The sequence below is a fragment of the Netta rufina genome (genome assembly GCF_964035555.1).
Source record: "Netta rufina genome assembly, chromosome: 8".
Lineage (NCBI taxonomy): Eukaryota > Metazoa > Chordata > Aves > Anseriformes > Anatidae > Netta > Netta rufina.
In genome coordinates this window covers 19,603,546-19,625,280 of record NC_140131.1, presented here as the reverse complement: position 1 = coordinate 19,625,280, position 21,735 = coordinate 19,603,546, and the positions used below count along the sequence as shown (strand labels likewise).

Here is a 21,735-nt window from a genome sequence, read left to right as displayed (position 1 = left end):
TGCTCCACCTTGACAAGTACTCAGCTAAACTAGTCCAGCTTGCAAGAAAATCTTTAGTGCTGAGGATGCAGTAAGTGGTATGCTTTGTGAAATAAATTAATAGGTATTCCACTAATTTCCAACTGTTTATCATACCTTGTTGTGAAATTATTCTTATTCCTTGTTATATGGTACCCTTTGAAGGAGACTTAGAGCAATGTTTCTGCTGAGTCAGCCCATTAGGTTACAGTGACATTTTAATTAAATGACAGGAAGCATCTAAAATGCAAGAAATTTTTCATCTAAGAGACAAATCAGCACACCAGTTCTCCAAGTGGAAATGTTAATTTTTGTTTATTTATGGTTTCTGCAAGTGCACAGATATTCCTTTAGCATATGGTGCAACGTTTAAAACGCTAGAAGATTTCAATCTATTTTTAGTTTTCAAATTGTTAACGTTTTTAATCTGTTACGCTTTCCAGGTTTTGTTCTTAAGATATAACATAACACTGTTCAAGAACCCAAGTATTTTATATGCTTGAATTTATCTCAAAAAGTAACATTATGTGAAACACTCCTAAAGAAGATATTTGCTACTGCTAGTCTTCAAGCTGGCTGGGATATCCCACTTCTCTTCCTTTAACTCACTTTAGCTGGGCTAAAAATTATTTAGTGTTTTGGCTACTAAATAATCCTCTGCGTTAAGTCTCTATACTTATGTTAGGGCTACAAAATAGTTTCCTACAAAAGTGTTTTTGTTTTTTTTCTTGTTGAATAATGTACTTGACTAAGATGAAGAAATTATTGGCTACGTGAAACTGGAGAGAATGAGCTGTGGGCAGTCAACCAGTTCTTTACTTCAGCATGCTTACCTACACGAGTCCAGATATTTGTCACAGGCAAAACTTAAAACTAACTGAATCAATGGACAGTCAAGTTTATGCAAGAAAAAAAAAAAAAAAAAAAAAAAAAAAAGGTAACATCTTTCCATGCAAATGCAATGGAGACTGAAACAGACCTGCCACACAGCTCTTCTAAGGGCTCAAAATGGCTTCGCTAATTAGTCTTGTAGAATGTACAAACAAAATTTTAGACAGATGTAAAATTCCAAGCAATTTATAAACTCACTTGGGATGCCCTTTAGAACAGGCCTTGGAGAGTTCTAAATAGCCCCAGAGCAAATCCGTTTACAGCCACTGCAGATGAGGAAAACATACTTCTGTGTAGGGATCAACTCACTTCCACACATTTCCTCAATATTTTCTTAATCATTCAGAGGGCCCATAGTGGGAATATTCATACAATCATTGTATTAAATATTTGTGCATCCCCCCAAAAATCTTTCACCAGAAATTTGAATAACAACATAATAAAATGACAACAAGAAGGAAGGGTCCTTTTAAGAATCTGGTGGTCTCATTTGAGGAAACTTTTCCATGAGATGTCCATTAAAGATCAGCTCTGCAGCAAAAAGCTGGTTTTCTCTAAAACTACAAGGTGGCCAAGCATAGGGGAAAAACATCTGAATAAGTCCTAAAAATGTTTTTCTGCTCTTTTCGGTGTTCGGAAAAAAAAACTTTGGCAATTTCAAATTAAGAACCTCTGATTATATTTGTCCCAGGCAGCAGGAGCTATTACTTAAAAAGGGAAAAACCAAATAAGTGGTTCTGGCATTTGCTAGTAGCATAAGGTCTTGCAGAGGTAGCAAATAGAGACTTTTTCTCTCTTGGCAAAATATATGCTGCTGCTGAAGCATTTAATTAAACCACAGAAATAACACTGCTAAGAATACACTTTAGGCTTTCAAATAATCCTCATCTTACTCTTCACCAGAAAGAGTTTAAGTGAGGGTCAGAGTCTTCCTGGAATCTCTTTTTAAGTGATTACATGCAGCACATCAAAGGAAAAAAAGTGTTCCTAAACAAATCAGTTAGTTAAATGCATATCAGCTAGCACAATGGCAGACTAGATTTACTCCATCTTTTATATCCTAGCACTAAGAGGCACTGAGATTCAGGAGGGTTCAACATCCAACCTCAAGGAAGCCAAGTGGCCAGAAATTCTTTATTTGAAAACTCGTTCAAGCAGTGCGAGCATAAAGAGACATACTCCAAAACACTGAAAGAAATAAGACTTGCACAGAAACCGGAGAAGACATTTGTCAAACAGCTAAGTTAAAATAAAGGGATTTACCAGCACCCTTCACCTTTCAAACCAAATTTATAAATACACTTCAGTGTTTTGCATTTTAGTTTTTAAACTACATAAATTGAAGTTTCAAACCTCCTGCACAAGAGCATACAGGTCTCAAAACAAAGACAAGGTTAGTATTTAAAGTCTAAATTGAAAAACAAACAAAAAAACAGCATTACCATCTCACTAGTAATTCTCCCCAGGAATACAAAATCTTCTCAGGACAATCCTTTGACACATCACCAGTGCCACTGGAGAGTTCATTATCACTCTCTGCAAAATAAAAACAAAGACACAAACAAGAAAACAAAAGCATGCACAGATTTACCAAAAAGAACAGACAATAAAGATGCATACATATATGTACCAGACAAAGTCTTCTCACTTATCAGTTTTAAAACCAAGGGGACATAGAAAGTATTAGTGGAAATCTGAAGAAAGTATAGCAGATTTGATTTAATAATATAAAAAAAAAAAAAAAAAAAAAAGTGTATTAGTAAAGTTACCATAAACTTTAAGAGAAGTCTAGGGAACAATTCACAATGTTGTTATGGGGAAAAGGGTTGAGATGTAGAAAAGCATTACAAGAGAAAGGATTCAAGGCAGTCAACTCTCCATTCAATGATATTTCACAATGAAAAATGATCTAAAAGTCACATCCACTCTATATTTCACACAAAGAGAAGTCTCTTGTAAAACACAGCAGCTAACAGTGCTCCAGTACACTTCAACCATTACACAGCACTCTGCTCTCACATGGCACACCATTCTCAGCCTCCATGGAGCAATAAATGAAAGAACTTTGTACTGAAATAAGTTCACAGAAGAGCAGCAAAAATGACACTGTGACATTAGAGGTCATATTGCATGGGACAGAAAACAATGCTTAAAATGGATAAGAAACCTCAAAAATATTAAGAACAAATTACTTACGTAGGAATATAGGGCATTATATATGACAAACACACAGAACTAGAAGAGATAACATGAGCCTGTGACTGTGGGCTCAAATAAGCAGTAACCATCCTGTTTAAAAGTGTCTTAGAACTCCGTACAGCTGTTCAGAGTAAGTGGAACAGTAACTTTCAAGAATGGCTTGTCACGTGAACATGTCTTTGCAGTTATTCCAGTTTTATCTGAATAAAGTATTGCTAAAAACTAAACAAGAAACCCAACCCAAAAGGAGACACCGAAGTAGTCCCTTTACCCTTGGAGGCCTCTGGGACCATGATGATTTAGATGATAGAAGGTCTCTAAGGTTGTTCTTTGCTATGAACCGAGTTATCTTAAGAAGCTAAAATAAAACAAAAGAAGGATTAAAGCCACATCTGCTCCCAGAATCCCTTAACTAGTCAATCAGTCCAGTCACATCTGGTTGCTGACCTAGTATTTTTAATTCCTCAGGTACATTAAACACTTCATATCTGACTTCTTGTTGACAACTGGAGTTCAGGTACAGAAGGACCATCAATACTTACACAGTTATCCCCTTAAGTCTTCATCTTTGTCATTCTGTTTTCAACTACACCTTTTGAATTAATAGTTTTGCCAAGTGCAAGTCATTAATAACAACATCACAGATTTCTTATTTTGATAACAAAACATGAGGACAAATGATGGCAGATACTGTATTTCAAAGACAAATAACAGCAAAAATGCTGTCCTGAGAGAAAAGGAAAAGAAATGAAAAGATTTCTCACGTGCTTTAAATTACAATGGGAAGTATTTAAGTGCAGGTTGGTTTTATATTTTTGGGTCTGTAAAGCTGTATTGTTTAATTTGAAATAGAAGTTTAAAACATTCATCATAAATCTACAGGAAAATTATGATTCTAAGGATTTGCAAGCCTTTGCATATATTCCCTATATTTAAAGATGGAAACATGAAGATCCTAAAAAAAAAAAAAAAAACAACAAAAAAAAACACACAATACAATTTTCACTAAAATCTGATATCTAAAAGGTCTTCCAATAACCATTAAGCTCCAGTGGAGGAAAAAAAAAATATATATATATGTATATATATATAATTTGAAGACTAAACTTTCCTTTAATTTTAAAATTACCTAAAGTATTCTACAAGGAAATCTCACTTTATATCGACATTGGTAATATATATATAAAAAGTTAAAAGGCTTAAATGCATTGCATTCTTTAAATCCTCTCCTCTCCTGATTTGTGCCTAACTGGATAAAAGAGATCAATTATAAATGCTGCCCTTCTACCTCCCCTAGAAACTGAGAAAAAGAATTTGAGGAAACCTTCTCTAGATTGTAAGAGTATCCTGGCAATTCAGAGACATAAGATGAACATATGGTACATATTAAGAATCTCAAGAAACCTGACTCACATTAGAAATTTGTCATAAACCACTATTTCAAAAAGGTTTCACACATTCAAGGTAGAGCAAGACAATCTGGCACAGAGGTCTCAAGAGATCTGAATTACTTTGGAGAGACTGAAGAGTTACAACATCTCTACCAGGGGGACTGGTAAAACAAACAAATCTAGCAATCTGAAACAAAACCTGATAAAGATGAATGTATTAAATTTCAATCTGACCAAAACATTTAAAAACAAAGCTACAAGGAATACTTTCAGGAACAAAGCACATTGATTGTTATCTGATCCAAACTTAGCTTGCCAATAGCATCAGACAAAACAGAAACAAAACCCTTCTTTCCTTGCTGCTCTGGTATTGTACATCAAATTCTTCAAAGTTATTAAGGAGATCAGTGTTACACAGCATATATATTCCAGCAAGATGGATTATAAAGCTACTGTGCTTCAGCCCTGAAAATTATTTCATCTGGAAGGCTTAACAGTATTTGGAATGTATTATTCAGTTGTATGTCAGAAAATCACAGGCCTTAATTAGAACTACCATATGCTCCCTTTCAAAAGACACTAACGTCAAACTTCAAAATAGAGCGGGGCAAAAGGTAGAGAATAAACAGCTTTAAAAAAAATCTCTGCTTTGTTTCCATCCTAAAGATTATTTACATATTCTGATCTGTTTAAGAAATCAAGTATAAATGGAGGGGGGAGGGGTATCTTCGGAGGGATATTTAACTGCAGATATTCTTCCCTGAAGTGTGCTTTTGCACATTTTCCCCACATTCTGTAGTATCTATAAGCCAGCAGCATTAGCCAGAGCATGATTACATCCTGTCTGATTCTGCAGGGAATGCAACAGATCCCTTCCTCTAGCCATACTGTGTATTTTTCCCTTCCTCTTTTATACGCCCTGCTCTCAGTGCCTCTCACCTGCAAAATTAAACCTATGCCTCATCAGAACAGGAAGAGGCTAGGTGACATTTGCAAAGAAGCAAACCTGAAGGGCTGGGTTGTGAACGTGTGGACACACAAACAGCCTTTAAGAATACTTACAGATAACATCAAGCCTCTCTGCCTTTTTGCTTAACCGTATTACTTATTCTTACCTTGTGGATGGATAATTCATGGGTGCCCCATGAAACAATTCTCTAAATTCAGAGTCTTTTTAAAGCAAGGCTGAAGGACTGCACTTCCACAGCCAGCATCACTCCATACGGCTTCAGCACAGAATCCTAGAATAATTTGGGCTGGAAGAGACCTCTGGAGGTCATCTAGTCCAACCTCCTACTCCAAACAGCTTGAATTAGATCAGGTCACCCAGGGACCTGAAAGCAAGGGTAGTCTTGAAGACCTTCAAGAAAGAAGATTCTTGAATCTCTGCAGACAACCCATTCTGCTACTGGACCAGGATCATGGTTTAAAACAAGTCCTCTTATCTGATCAGATCCTGTTCCAACTTGTGTCTGATGCCTGCAGCCCCTCGGCACATCATTGTACACCTCTGAGAAAAGTCTCGGTCCACCCCTGAGTCCTCTGATGTATTAGCTGATAACAACAAGGCTCTCCTCCGTGCAAGCTTTCTTTTCCAGCCTGAATGAACGCAATTCCTTAACTCTTTAAGATATGGCATGTGCTCCTGCCCTCTGGCCAGCTTGGTGCCATCCACTGGACTTGCTCCAGTGTGTCTGTCTGTCTTGTACTGGGGGGGGCCAGTGCTGGATGCAGTGCTCCAGTGCAGTCTCACAAGCTCTGAGGAGAGCGGATAGAGCTCTCCTTGGACCTGTGGACTGCTGGGCTCAGCCTCCTTTGCTGCGAGGCCACCCTGCTGGCTCCTTGCAGGTTTTTTTCCACTCAGGTGAAAAGATCTCCAGGTACTTTTTACAGGGATGCCTCCCAGATAGTTAGCCCCCAGCCTGTATTGTCACACAGTTCTTCTATCACAGATACAGGATTTACATTTGCCTTTCTTGGAGCTCCATGAGGTTCCCAGCAGCTCTTTTCTCCAGTGTGTCCCTCAGTCACTCTGAGCAGCAGCCCTGCCCTCCAGCACACCGACCCAGTGGTTGGTGTTGTCCACAAACCTGCTGAGACTGTGCCCAGCCCCACTGTCCAGGTCATTATTAAAGACCTTGAATATCACTGATCCCGACACCAACCCCTGAAATATACCACTTCTTACTGACTGCCAGTTGGACTTCGCATCACTGAGCAATCCCTTCAGCCCAGCAGTCCAGCCAACTTTTCAACCACATTACTTTTCACTTTTCCAGTCCCTATCTCATCAATTTAATGGTATGGACACTGTGATGCTGTGTTGAAGTCCCTGCTAAAGTCAAGGCACACAGCACCCACTGCTCTTTTCTCATCCACAGCACTGGTCACCTTGTCACAGGAAAGCAATGGTTTGCCCTTCATCCATCGATGTAGTCTGTTCCTAATCACGTTGCTATCCTTCAGGTGGTTAGAACCAACTTGCAGGAGGACTTCTTCCCTAACTGTCCCACAGACTGAGGTTAGACTGACCAGCCCATAACCTTACTCCTGGCCCAGTGTACTTGCTTTTCTTCTTGTATTTTGTTTTAGACATTGGCCATTTGCATGAGACAAATACTGAAGCACATACAGATGCTACTGGGGTTGGGGGGAAGATCTGCAGATGACAAATTTTGCATATAGGCTGCTTTTGTTAGTATGCCTATAGACAAACACAGGTGGCCTCTTTGAAAAATCTGCAGGAACATTCAAGAACAAACTATAATTAATGACTAACTAAAAAGAAGACTGGCAGCCTATTGGATGTATGTAATTTTGTGCCTACTCTGCTTAGAAACACTCATTACATAAGTTATTCATTATATGAGCAGACTATTTTGAATAGGGGACAGGGAGTTGTATTTTAAATGGCCCAGCACTAACATTTGTTATGTTACAATACTCCACTTACCAGGCTCAATTACAACTTTTTTGCCCCTTTAAAAACAGACTCCATCCTGTAGAAATATGACTGCTCATATGAAAGACCTTTTACCACTTTGTAGAAAAATAAACTTTGGCTCATTATTCTTGGTAACAAATAATTTGCAAAATGCATCCTCATGTGGCCTGTCATCCACACAGCAGAGGCACCTCTTTGGATCTAGTCTAACCCAGAACACCCTGAAAGGCTAATTTTAATGGAAAACAACTTGAACTTTCACAATTATTCCACTTGATATCCAGTGGCAGTAAGGTTAGAGGGGTTGTTTCTTTTTGTACTACAACATTCACAAATGATGAATTGCCACAGCAGGCCACCCTATGGTTGTCCACATCTGCAGTACTGTAAAACCAGAAGAGGCTTTGACTATCTCCTAGGAAACCCACAGAATAATAAAGTCAAGCCTTATGAGACAGCTCCGGTAGGTTATCCAAGTTGGCACTTTTTGAACTAGGCTAAAGACAACACAGGTCTGGATCATTTAGACCCTTGAAGATACTTTTCTAAGCTAACGCTACAACCCTCCAGTCATCTTCCTGAGCAGTTCACTCCAAGGACTTCATTACTGTAACTCTTGGACTGTATCTCTCACTGCTAATCTAATTCTTTCTTTCTGCAACTTATGCCAATGTTACTTTGTCTTAAACAGAGTTGCCACAGAAAACAACATTAGCACATCTTGCAACAAAAAGAAAAATCTTCTGTATTCTTATTTCTCTCGAAAACTCCACTTCTTTCCACATGAGGCTTCTGCTCATTTCTGCCTTCTCCCTTCAACTAGTCTGTATTTGCTTGATGAGCCATGTTCAAACAAAATATTGAGACATCAAGTGTTCAAAACAGAAGAATTACACAGACAGTAGCTCTTTACCGTAAGCAAATACCCCACAGAAATTCACACACACACACAAAAAAGCCAACAAATGTTGGCTTTTCCTTCCCCCTTGTTCATTTTGGTAACACAATGCTTTTGAGCCCACAAATGCAGAACATGGAGAACCCCTAGATGAAACCAGATACAGAGCTAGATACAAAGATACATTATCTAGATATAGAGCTACCTTTTGGGAAGGTAGGTCTGCTCTGCTTCAAGAAGTCTACAAGATTACCTGAAATACAGCAGTGCCTTAGGAGTCAAACTAATTTGTCTGTTAACAAAAAATACAAATAAAGTACAGAACTATATTGTTCATTCCAAGAGTTCAAGCATAAAAGCAAAGAAGCAAAATACATCCTAAAATGACGGGAAATGCATGAAGATAGCAGGAAAAAAAAATGAACAGGTGGGGTTTGAGCACTGAGATGAAGAAGAAAGAAGGATTTTTAATGAGTTTTAATTGAGAAGCTGTTGCAAGTGAAATAAAGAGTAGGTGGAACTGAAAAATAATATAGTTGGAGCAACCTGAGCAGGGCAGCCTGTAGGAGAAGGAAATTAGGTTGTGAAGATAGGTGTGAATAGAATTGGAATAATTCAAAAATGAGAAGCTTGATTTTTATGTAGGAGAAGAACAAAAATGAAGGGGGAGCTGAAGTTGGCAGCATATTATCAGGGCAACAAGATATAGACGTTACTGACATGGAATCATTCTGTACGTAAGAAATGAAAGAGGATCGTGAGAAAGGCCACAAAAAAAGCAAGCTTCCATTTATAAGGTAACAGGAAATTATAGAGCACGAGCTACAGAAAAGACAAGAGTGAAACAAAGTTTAAGCCAAGAAAATCACTGTATTATCAAATAAGGTAGATTTGCAGAACGATTCAACTTTTTAATGCATTTCAAAGTATTTTGATGAAGACAAAATATTTCAAAATGCCTTTCGAGTGATATATTTACACAATGATGATTCTCAGTAAATTCTGCTCAGTAAAGTGAGCAAATGCAGCATATTTCCCAATTTGGCTGAAAGAAAATTAATCAGAACCAGAAAAAAAAATGTTCTATGAATATGAACAAAGAAAACTTGCACTGAATTCTGCTCACAATAAACTTCTGTTAATACTTACGTTACACAATAAACTTGAAGAAAAATAATATAGCAGCTACTGAAGTACGTATAAAGAGACCAAAACCAAAAAGGATTCTAAGTTTTCCCCTAAAAGTTAACCAGTAATAGCAAAAGGTATTTTTATAGTTCATAAAAAGGAATAGGAATAAATGTATACATTTGTTACTTAGTGTCACTCAAACATAAGTTAATGTTGATGAATTCCAAAATTTTCATTACTTTGCAAGAAACCTACAAACTTAATTACTTCTCTATGCAACTGGAAACCCAGACTGAAAACACCTACAGCTGATAAGCATTGAAAGAAGGTGGAAGAGATGATGCCGTATTTCACTCCCTGTTATATTCACACTGCGAACAATAATGGTTTTTGCACAGGTTATGAAGTCTGTGCAATACCTCTCGAACGACCTAACCTTCCCCTTAGAAATCACTCCCATTGGCAAAGCTGTCGTTTCCTTTTTAATAAAAATTTCTGCATTTATCTCAGTTCCAAATCATATAGTTGCTACATAGGCACTGCACTGCTGTCACATTAAAAAAGATTGATTTAAAATTCACAAAAATAAGCCTGAGCTGTTCAGCCAAATCTGAGTGTAGAAACGTGCAAAGTGATGCTCCTACCCTCCTGTAGTGAACATACAAGTGTGCCACCATGACTTCTCTATGTTGGATGTAAAAATGCTTAAAGCTGAATAAAAAGTGGAGGAAATTATCACTTCAGTTGAGTAGTTCTGCTCCCACACAAATGACAAAGCCAACTAAATGCTGCACAGTGGAGGTATTCTTGTAAACATAAACATCTTCCCCATGTTCTATGCTGTCTGAAAACTGACAGCTTTGAGAACACGCAAGAAAAAATCAAGTTTGAGATGCTGTCACAATTCTAAGACAATGCCATTTGTTATTCTGTATTTGCCATATTATGAATTTTAAAATGTATAGATTAATGTCTAATGCCACATTTGATATATCTATGTTAAAAAAAAAAAAAAATCAACGTTACAAAAACATTAGAATTGTATATTGCCCATGGTTTATTTAAAGTGCCAGGGCAGTATTTAAGCCACTTATGAAATACAAAGGCTGAACAAAACAGCTAAAGTTAATTACCAAACCCAAAAAGAGACAAGAACCTCACAATTATTAGTAACAAGCTGTGGGGAACTGTTTGTTGAGAAGTCTTTGTAATCACCTCTATATAAAGGCACTTGGTTTTTATTTATTTATTTTTTTTTTTACTGATATGAAACGTGAATTTGTATGAGCATAATGGTGGCACCCTGAGGCACACAAAGCCATGGCACTCATGACTGACACCTGGGAAGATCCTCTAGCAATAGGAAGCTCTAATTCGTAAGAAGCCAACAGCAATCCAAAAAGAAGCAAATCCTTTTTCAAACAACTTTTACGCTACCATACTGCTTGTAGGCAGACAAGGAAAAGACCACTACAGAAATAAAGCATCGAAACATTCAAAATAATCTGTTATTGCTTCTGGACAAGATGCAAATTTAATCTCACTTATTGTGAGAAAAATGTCTGTTTTATACCACAATCTGAAGTTATTTTATGTAAATTAATACAAAAAAAAGGTTGAAATCAAAGAACCAGATTTCACCTGTGCACTCAAAGAATAAACCCCAAAAGCTAAAAGATTCCCCTCCACTATTCATGAACAACAGGACAGAGTTCTGGAATGATATTTTGCCTTGAGCTTCACAAAGCGAAACAAGGTATTTTACCAGGGAAAGAATCCCTTACAAAACCATGTTCCCACAAGCACCTTGCAGGTATGTCCTCTGGAACACAATACTCCAGAGAAAGTCACACATGGCTCTAGATGGCCTAGGCTGGAAACCCAGTTCACAGATGAACTCTGAGATCTGGATTAAATGACAGGAAAGAACACAAGTCCCTGCCAGGTGACTGTCCCTGTGTATCCATTTACCTGTAAAACTGCAATTGAGAGAATTTTCATGTTGCTGGAGAATTTTCAGGTTGTTTCCATTTCATATATAACCCTGCAATTTCATCACAATGAAATTGACTTGAAAGCCACAAAATTGCTTCAAATTGAAAACATTTGAAATTCTTGCTTTTTTAACAGAAAGGCCATACTTGCATGAGTAAATCCGAATATGCACAAATAGATCTGAACACAGCTGTAACTATCAATAACACCTTCCAGAGCAAACTAAAAAAAAAGTATTCTGCCTTTTTCTTTTTTTTTTTTTTTCTTTTTTTTGTTTTTTTTTTTTTAATTTATAATAACAAAGTGATCACATTCTTTTCGGCAGCACAAAAATAGCTGGAGAAGTCAATCAAGTACATTTTTAATTACAGATGTTAACCTGTAAGGCATGAAAATCCAAGACAACGGATACTACAGCCCATAAAATGACATCAAGAATATTTTTTTTTTCCCACTTGGAAGCTACAGATTCATATTCCTCCAAAGCACTTTAAAAATCAGACACTTCACCTTTGCTGAAGTTCCGTAAGAGATGAAGATAAACACTAGCCAAATGGCCTAATGGATTTACGATTTTTTAAATTTTAGTTCATTTTTATTGTAAGAATAAGACTTCAATATAGATTTATCTTGTTTAGTACCTAGCAACATTATTCTGCATTGAGCTATTCTAAGAAACGTTTCTTATGAATTACATAAAGCTATTTTTAAATAGGATAAAAATGCAGAGTTCATTATTTCCATAGTGCTAATGGCATTTGTCTCACTCAGTCATCCTTGTGTGTTCATACTCTCCCTGGTCACAAGCCCCTGTTTTATCAGAAAATACTCTCAATAGCTTTATTGACTCCTAAAACACCACCTCCTCTACTCTTTTGCTTTTTTGATTCCTGAAAACAGCCTCTACCCACCCACAACGTTTGACCCAGGATCTTAATTTAGTCTTGCTGATCATCTCTAATCATTTACTATTGCCCACCTCTGAATTATTGTACCCACCCTGTCTTTTTGTGCTCTCCCAAAACATTACTATCTCAATTTCTTTGAAGCTTTCAGGATTCTCTACCCTTTTAATCTACTTTCATTGTCAAATTTCACTGAATTTCCACATCTTATATATTAATTTTTCTATTGTAGAATACTTCTCTTTGTACGTAGAGCCAAGATAACTAGAGGGAACAGACAGAAAGCATTACCCTATTATGTTTGTTATTTCTTCTCTTCTGCCCTTTCTTACTCCTACAGCTTGATATTTATATATAATTTCTCCTTATTAAAAGCCAATTGCTAAGCTCTGAACACATTTCAATAGGATCCTTCTTGGTCTAAGCCAACTGTTTATGGATCAGTATCCCCTGTGCTGTCAGCTAGATCTCTGCTCAATTCCCAGCTGTCAGATATGTAATATTTTAAAAGATCAAGAAATTTAATGTTGCAGGAGAAAAAAATCAAAAAAAAAAATCAAAAAAACACAAGCACAGATAGTACTGCATTCCTGGAAGTCATTTCAGACTGTTCTAGAGGCAATCTACAACTCATTTTTAGGAGCTTCTTTTGGAGACTTGGTAGGCATGTTACCTTTTACCTAGCATGAATTACCTGCTTTGGGATGTCTACTAAACGTAACATGCAGTGTTTACCCTGCAATTAATGGCCTGGGACAAGAGCTAGAAACCAGACACTTGGGACCACATAAAACTGAAAAGTAAAAATTAAAAAAATCCTCAGCTTAATTACAATCAGTTTAAAGACTTTGGAAACACAGAGTATTTTGTGTTTTCAAACAGAATTGCTCTTATTTACAATGATCTTTACGATCCTAACAATATTTGATTTAAAATGAATCTCAAATAGTTATCTGGTATTCTCCTGAAAAGTTAGACCACTTAAAAAATAATAATTAAAATATTAGAACAAAAGGTCATGATTTCATCTATTGTCTAACCAGCACTTCTGCTAAAATAAGCAGAATTATTCTTCCCCTTTGTCACTTAAATGTTTCCAGGACTACATTCTCCTTGCAAATGCTTTTGTCAGAAACCAGTTTTCTCCAGTCCTTAGGCTCACACATGCAGCCACTTCACCCTGCCTCAGAATGACATGACAGTAAAAGTGGTCCATGCAGCTTTGACTTTTCTGAATAATGCAAGATGCAATCAAGCTTTCTGTGTGTGTTCTCACTCATTCTTAACACACCAAAAAGCAGAAAGGTTAGTTCACTCAATAGTGCTCTGCACCTTTTTACAAGGTTCTACTCATAATTCAATATTAAAAAGTATCCTTTTCAGCTCATTGGTAATAAATCTATTTTATTTGAAGCTTTTTTTTTTTTTTTTTTTTTTTTAAAGATTAGAGCCTGAATTTAAGAGAAAACTTCTTACCAAGGAGAAAAAAAAAATCCACAAGAAATAAACATAAAAAAAAAAAAAGCAAAACATTATTTCCAAAGCAGGAAACCTTACGAGGCTAGGTTGCCAGAAATATCTATTATGATATTAATAATTTTATTAAAAACTCCACGTTGACCTGAAAGATCTCTTAAGTAGCTATCTCAAAGTCTTTGCAAAGATCATTTTTCAGCTGAAAAGCTATATAAAAGAGAGGTCTTGTTTTGGGAAAATACATTTGGCTTTTCATTAAAGCAAAAAAGAACAAGAATACTGAAAAAAATGCTTTCTTAAAAACATCTTTATTCACATACTACTAACATAAGGCATCTTACTAAGTAAGATGCACAGCGTACACAGAAATCAGGTAAGGTGCACATGAAACATGCATTCTTACAGCATTATACAAATGAAACTGCAGTATGTAGTGTTTCTGGACTAAATTAAGTAATGTTCTGTGGGGATATAGGATGTAGCTAAAAATATAGCAAAAAAAAAAAAAAAAAAAAAAAGAGAGAAAAGAAAAGAGATGATAATCCTCAATATCTCTAAATGGGAATACCAGCCTCTGGCCTATCTAATATTCCTTATAATGCACACTTGCCATGATAGCAAGCAGAAAAATCTATATGGCCTTAACATTAGACAAAAGAAAAAGCCTTCTTCCAAGGCTAAGACAAGACATTGTAAACTCAAGTTCTTTTTCCATCATCATAATTAGTACCCTGAAAAGAAAAAGAAAGAAAAAGAATGAAGAGATTTATTTAGAACAACTGGCAGTGACTCATTTAACCTGCATATCCACTAGGATAGATAACTTCTAGGCAGATAGCTCTAAATGCAGTTTCCATGAGAACAGAGTCACATCATGATATTTTTAATGTCTTCTCTTAGGAAGTAATCTACATTTAAAATATGGAAACTAGCATTAGGAAGCTAAACCAAAGTTAAACTCAGGTTCCTCAGTGGAATACTTTTACCCTATAATAAAGTAAAACAGCTTTATAATAGCACCAAGAGGATAATATCTACATTATTGCTAATTGTGCTACATTCATCAAACTCAAGAACAGCACTTTGCTCTTCTTGGTGAGAAGCAATATTAAAAACAAGCAAAAAAAAAGCGTTCAAGTAATTACTTAAACTCTGTCCTACCAGACAAGCTACAGAAAACATTCTCTTACAGCTCTAACATCCAGAAAACAAAAGAACACCCACAGATGTTGAACTTCACTACACTGAACTACAAGACTCAAAGGTCAATCTGAAATAATTCCTGCTATAATCAAAGTAATCCCAAGTACCCATTTAATACAAAAGCTCTGTTAGAGACAACAGCATTTTTACTATTTAGAATTGATAGTGGAATGTCAGTGATAGTCAATAGCTATCCTGTTCCCTCCCATGGAAGGGGTGGAAGGTTTCCAATTCTGCAAAGACCAGCTCTGTTAGCTCTGTTCTTGTAAGCCTAGTGTCACCTGGGATTTGTGTTTGTTGCTGCTGTTGTTTATAAACAGTAGGGAGTAAACAGATCTGTCTGCTCCTGCATTAATCACAGAGTTTATGCGATGTGAATCAGAACCAATATCCAACCATTTACAATCAACTAAGAATCAAAATGGAATTTTTCCACTTATTTTTCCAATAAGAAAAACTTTTTACAGTACTGACAGAACAGTGCCAGAAATCTGAAGAATAACTGTAGAACTATCATGAGTTCTGGTAGGTCAGATATTCAAATCGAAGCTGGCACTAAAAGCCTATTCTGAAGGCTATGAGCTAGCCCTCGGGGTACACATAGACTACAGTTGGTCAAGGGCTCCAAAAAACATGTGGCAATACCCTGAGGAACCATTAACTTTGGGATGAGAAGGCAAATACTCTGGTTCCAGAAACATCAGCAATCCCCAACATGATCACCAACTGAACCTAGAAGTATTTTGATAAGCCCCATTTATAAGTGAGAAAAACTCACATGCTAGGCCCACAGTTTGGGGGCAGAGAGGAATTGTCTTTGAGCCCGTTTCCACATCAATTTTGTTTGGTTTTCCTGTACATAGGCGTTTACAGCCAGCCATTTCAATGTCTTTCTTTAGCAGCACACTGAAGGCAAACGCTTTCTGGTCAGATGAAAAAACACTCCAGAAAATGTTTTCTATCTTATTAGCAGAGCACAAGTGCAGCAGTAACAAATTCTGAAGTGCACAGAAAAATGGACATGCACAGTCTACTGCTGGTATTGAAAGAACTACAAATAACGGTGTGGGGAAAAATGCTAATGTTAAAGAACTGCTGCTAGAAGGAAATTGTGTGTGATCTTACTGTCCAGCTGTACTTCTAATAGACACAAACAGGAAGAATGAGTAAATTAACAGCAGAAATATAATAGTCTTATCTATGGAAACTGTGAGTGCTCACTTATTCTTACCTTCGTCTGCCTCATCCTCCTGGGATGATATGGGTCCTCCTCCACTTGTTGGGCTGACCAGTTCTTCCTCTCTTGCAGATTCTCTTTGTAGACTGACAACCTCATAAATTGGATCCCCAGTACTCGTGTGGCTTTTTCCTTCGGACTAAAACAAAATACACACATGTATAGGACCCCACTATTGACTAATACAGTTCTAATGGTCTGCCAAAACCAAACCAAAACACAGACAAAAAAAAAATCATATCATGGCTAAAGAATATTTTGGGGAAGACTCCCTCAGATTCCTTTGTAATGGCATATGTAGGCTGGCAGCAAAACATAACTGTGCTTCTCTTTTAAGGATTACAGTCAGAAGTTGCAAATAAACCAGCATTACTTCCAAAGCTGCCTCCTAGACACCATCTTAATTATCATTCAGAACTATGACAGAAAGGCTTTCCCATTTAAGCACAGATACAATGAGATGAGGTCAAAGAGAAACTGCAGCAAAAGAAAATAGGGGAGAATAGGAAAAAAAATGGAATAACTGACATCACCACTTAAACAGGAATCAAATGACTTAGAGAAAAAAAAGTTTAAATAGTAAGGGTTTTATTAGGTAAAGACAAGACTAAAGAAACAACAGAACCTTAAGTCATAAATCATGAAAAACTCCTTAGTGTTTCACCACCAACCCCAGAAAAGAAAAAAAAAAAAAAAAAAAACAAAACAAAACAGACCAACTCATCTTTATTCCAGAGAGTATAACTTATACTATATTCCTCTCAATAGGGATATGTATCTGCTGTATCTAGCTACAAAATTTGTGTTTGTAGCCTAAGTTTGATTATATATATAAAAATATGCTCATATGACTGTGTACATGTGTAGAGGTCATGTATATACATTAATTTATCACATAATTTAACTTGGAAACTTTGGAATTTTGAGTGTGGTGTCTGCAGCTATGGATTTGGGGCCAGAACATTTTCAACAGAAAACACTTTGTTCTGTAAGAGCAGCTTTTCTTCCAAATCTGCCTCTGGTAGTGCAATAACTTCCAAGGCAAACTACCTCAAAAGTTGGGGGGCAGGGGAAAATTGTTTTATTTTTACTTAAAACTGGAGAAGGTCAGAGTTTAATCTTTGTCTTTGACATTCAGTGAGCTTCGACGTGAAAACAGTTAGTTAACCATACCCCACTGGATACAACGCTGCAAGTTTTTAAAGTAAAGTCAACTCTAGTTTTTCCTCTGAGTTAAAGTTCTGAACACAATTATTATTCAGTTACATGCAGTGGTTAATATACGTGCAGAGAATTGTACAAAATGCAAACTAATGACTATATTAAATGGACTAGAACCAGCACAAAATTTCGTTCTGTTTTGTTCTTTGTGCTCTTGTCTAATAAGACAATTTTTGAGCATATTAAAAACATCAAATTAACCATGAAAAAGAAAAAGAATATAATCACAGAGTGTATTCAATTTAATTCAAAAGCAAAACTATGAAGGAGTTGGAAGACGACTCCATGACACCTTTTGCTGGAAACGACTAAACAGAACTAGCAATTTCGACAAGCTGTTGACATTATGCAGATAGGTAGCTTAAATAAGGACTGCTTGTACTAAAACAACATGAGTAATTTTATATTGAGAAAATCTATACTATTTCAGAGATATTAATCATTCAGATCTGCTTCCTTTAAAGCTGATACACCCTGGAAGAAGACAGTCATGTGGTTCCAACTATCAATCAGTTTTGCTGACTGAGCTTCTCAAAGTGTTTAATGAACTTTGGGACGGAGGCATAAAGGCGCTTGTTTTTTTTTTGTTTTGTTCTGTCTTTTAAATATTTAGCAAGCTATTACATTATTACATTCTACTTGTTTTATTCTCACAGAACACCTTTATCATATAATTACAAAGTACTTGGCTAAATCAATCAGATATTGATGCCTGTAGCATTATTCACCATCACTATCTGTAGCTTTTATTTTTCATGGAGTAAGGCATGAGAGGTACTATGAATTCTTCTGCAACATACAAGAATCATGCGTCTTCAGGTCCTTGCACATGTTCTGCTTAACTGCAAGACCATCTGTACACAATGCAAGTAACTTGGTTAGTTGTTTTTCTGAAGCCTGAATTTGTTATCTACAACAACCTTTCCAAAGGTCGTGTTTTGATGATGAGAATGTGTATCAGCAGCATGGCAGTATGTTTATAGCAGTCCTAAACCTCATGGCAACCTGCATTTATGCCGTTTCTCATACCTGACTGCCCCTCACAAATTTGGGTTCAGACTAGCAGGTGTACAGGATTCTTTCCTCACCAGAATTTTGATTTTTCTCTCCTTACGGGCAAGTCTCACCCTGGGAAAGGATACTCCATTACTTCCTTTCTTTCTGAACCTCCGTAATGAATGCTTCTTTACTGGGAAGGGCACCTTGCTCAGACAGCCCAAGTCAAAAGCTTCTTGCCAAGGACTCTGCACACTGGAACTCAGAACTGGGCAGACAGCATGCCTGAATTTCTCAGCTACAGTCAAACAGGCTACGCTTGTACAATAATGGATGGCACTGCTGTCATGATTTTACATCAGCAGGCAAACTATACCACAGCATTCACTGTCCTGCACAGAGGAAAACACCTATCCTACAACTGAGGCTACTGATAACAGCTTTCTGGTTCGCTAAAATGCACTTAAATTCAACTACTTTCCAAAATGGTCCGCAAGTGGCTGATCTCAATGCCATCTGCAAAGTTATTTTTAAAGAAGAAAGCGTCCTTATATATAGCTTCTTTCAGCGTTACCTGCAAGTTATTTACTGAGTTTTACTGAGTTATCTATCAACAGCTCTTGTAATACAAATTACCCAACAGATAATTGGTTGAGTAATGACTTGCTACAGGTCGACCAGAGATCCTGTCTTCCATCACCAGGGCCTAATCTTGGAGTAAAATTGCCAGGATTAAAAATGCTCCTTCCCTGAAAGTCTGCAGAACAGCTCCTCGGAATTTTACAGCCGGAAGAAAAGCTTGTGTTTCTTCAGGGAAGGGAGGCATGTGTGTGTTGTCACATTATAAGGGGTGAGAAAGCAAAAGGAAAGCATCCGTAGTACTCAAAACTAAAACTGGTAGGGTTTTAACTGATTTAAGCGGAAAGGTTAATTGATTATAGCTATGTATCCAACAGTTGAAAAAGTAATATCTTCGAATGTGATTTCCTTAAATTGAAAATGTAGATATCCTCAACATTTGCATGTAACACTTGGTTTTCTCACATTTTCTTGAATTCCAAGTTACTATGCTAATCTGCAGAAGAATTACATAAACAGCATTTCATGCTATTTATTTACTTTAAGTGTTAAACACAGCTGCACTTTTGCTACATAGCATGAACACAGCTTGTTTTGCCAGACCCATTACTACACCCCACAGGATGATGACAATTAAAACATTCACACTAGGCTCAGTAGAATTAAATCACTCCTATTTGGTTTCATTAGTCAAAGATAATGGATCATGATTCCAGTGCAAATGATACAGCTAGCCTCTGTTGTTCCCTTTTTGAACCAAGAACCCCACATTCTATGATTCAATGGTAAATCTTTGGAGAAAGCAGGTCAAAACTCTCTGCACGAGGATGCGTTGTATATCATCGTATATTGATAACAGGAAGGCATACACTTTATGTACCTTACCCAATGCCAGAATGAAGGAGTCCTTAGCAGTCTACTCAGTAGGTAACTATTGAACAAACGTGACCAGATGAGATGGATGGATATATCATCTCTTAGTGCTTGAGGAAGAAATAAATGCACCCTTCCAAGATACTTTGAAAAAAAAAGTAGTAATGGCCTAACTCAAACCACTGCATAAGGTTCCTCTGCCTTTAATTGATTACATCCTTTCAGCCACCTATCTTGGTATTTTGAATCTTAACACCCAGGATTTCCATGTTACGTATTAGTTGATTTTACAGTGAACAATTAATGTCATTTCCTGATTTTTACCAAACAGACTTGTTTTAGATGTCTGTGCCTACATCTGATTATATGAAGTTATAGAGAATTCAATAGACAGATTCAAAATTGTTTAAGCCCACAAAGCCAATGACTTATGACGTATATAATAATTCAGTTTACAAAGGCATCGAACACTTCTATATGCTACTTAACCGTAAGGTATTTAAACATTTCAACAAGTTAAAAACCCCTACTAAGGTGCAGTGCCATACTAACTTTTGTAAAGGACAAATTAAAACAGACAAAACAAATGCTCCCAGCATCAAATTTTCTTAAAAAAAAAAAAAAAAAAAAAAACACGATACCTGTTTTAGCTTCATATAAAATGTTTCTGTGAAGGTTTTTCTGCTGAAGTACCAGAAGCGTTCATTAGCAGGATACACACGCACAACAGTCTCCAGCAAAAACCGCACTGGTTCTACTACTTCAGTGACAACCATATCCACTGCCACCGTCATGTACACACGCTTATCTAAAACACAAAAAGTCATGTACAGAAAAAGTGTCAAAAATTAAAACAATAAATGACAAACTGTTGTTCAAACTGAAACCATTTTCTATAAATTACTCATTCTATTGCATCTGATTTATTAATCTGATGATAACTCCGATGACTTTTTTTTTTGGAAAAAAAAATATCTGTGCAAACAGATTCAAAGTGTCATGCATGGAAAACAGCATTAGGATACTTTTTATCCATCCCTGTCCCATTCTTTGTGCTTGGCTATCTTCATAGCAGCAGTATGCAATGCTATTTTTTTCCTCATACTTAAGCCTAACTCAAACTTTTTCAAGTAGAGCAGAACACGGGATAAACTGACCAGAAGATGACACAGAAATAGTCCAAGTTTATCTTGCAGGTTTACAAAGCAAGAAAAGGATTGGTGCTTCTGGAAACTTATATCATCACAGAGAAGGTTAGCAATCATCATTTTGTAATACAACTGGTATCTATCATCCAAGAAGCACAGCTTTTTAAAACAAATATTGAGAATCATACATAATGGATCCCCAGGCCCTTTTGTCTTCTCAGACTGTGAGAGACAAAGTTGTGTTTTAGCAGCGGAAAATTTCACTAACCTTGCATATTCTAAAGTGATTGTGCAGGCCTGACAGTGGCATAGCAGTGGGGAGTATGTGAAGCAGATAAGGGGAAGGTCCCACTGTCCCAAAATAAGGAGGATAGCTAAGAAAAACAGGAGGAGCAGTGCAAAATCAGTGAAAACAAAAAGTAACAGGCCCTCTAGTCACAAGAGAAGAAGGAAAGAAAACAAAGGAAAGGGAGAAATTAATGGTTGGTCAAATAAAATTGTACATATAAAATATAGTAATAAGCATCAAGTAGTTTGTGAACCCGTAGTACTCAGTCAATGAGGAAACAGGAGGAATCAAGCATTAGGTAATAGAGAAGAAAAGGTTATGATACACTTTTGCTGGGCACT

At 36.7% G+C, this 21,735-nt stretch overlaps 1 protein-coding gene across 7 annotated transcripts in view; it reads right to left on the bottom strand.

Annotated features, from left to right (window-relative positions):
* Positions 1-21,735, bottom strand: part of RABGAP1L (RAB GTPase activating protein 1 like) — a gene marked incomplete at its 5' end in the record, with an annotated part of 248,705 nt that overhangs the window by 181,772 nt on the left and 45,198 nt on the right. For all 7 annotated transcript variants that reach the window (XM_084290877.1, XM_084290880.1, XM_084290878.1 and 4 more), the window contains 3 exons: positions 2,352-2,445; positions 16,283-16,427; positions 20,599-20,765. In XM_084290877.1, the coding sequence (XP_084147003.1) occupies positions 2,352-2,445; positions 16,283-16,427; positions 20,599-20,765 (406 nt within the window). The remainder of the gene's footprint in view (positions 1-2,351; positions 2,446-16,282; positions 16,428-20,598; positions 20,766-21,735) is intronic.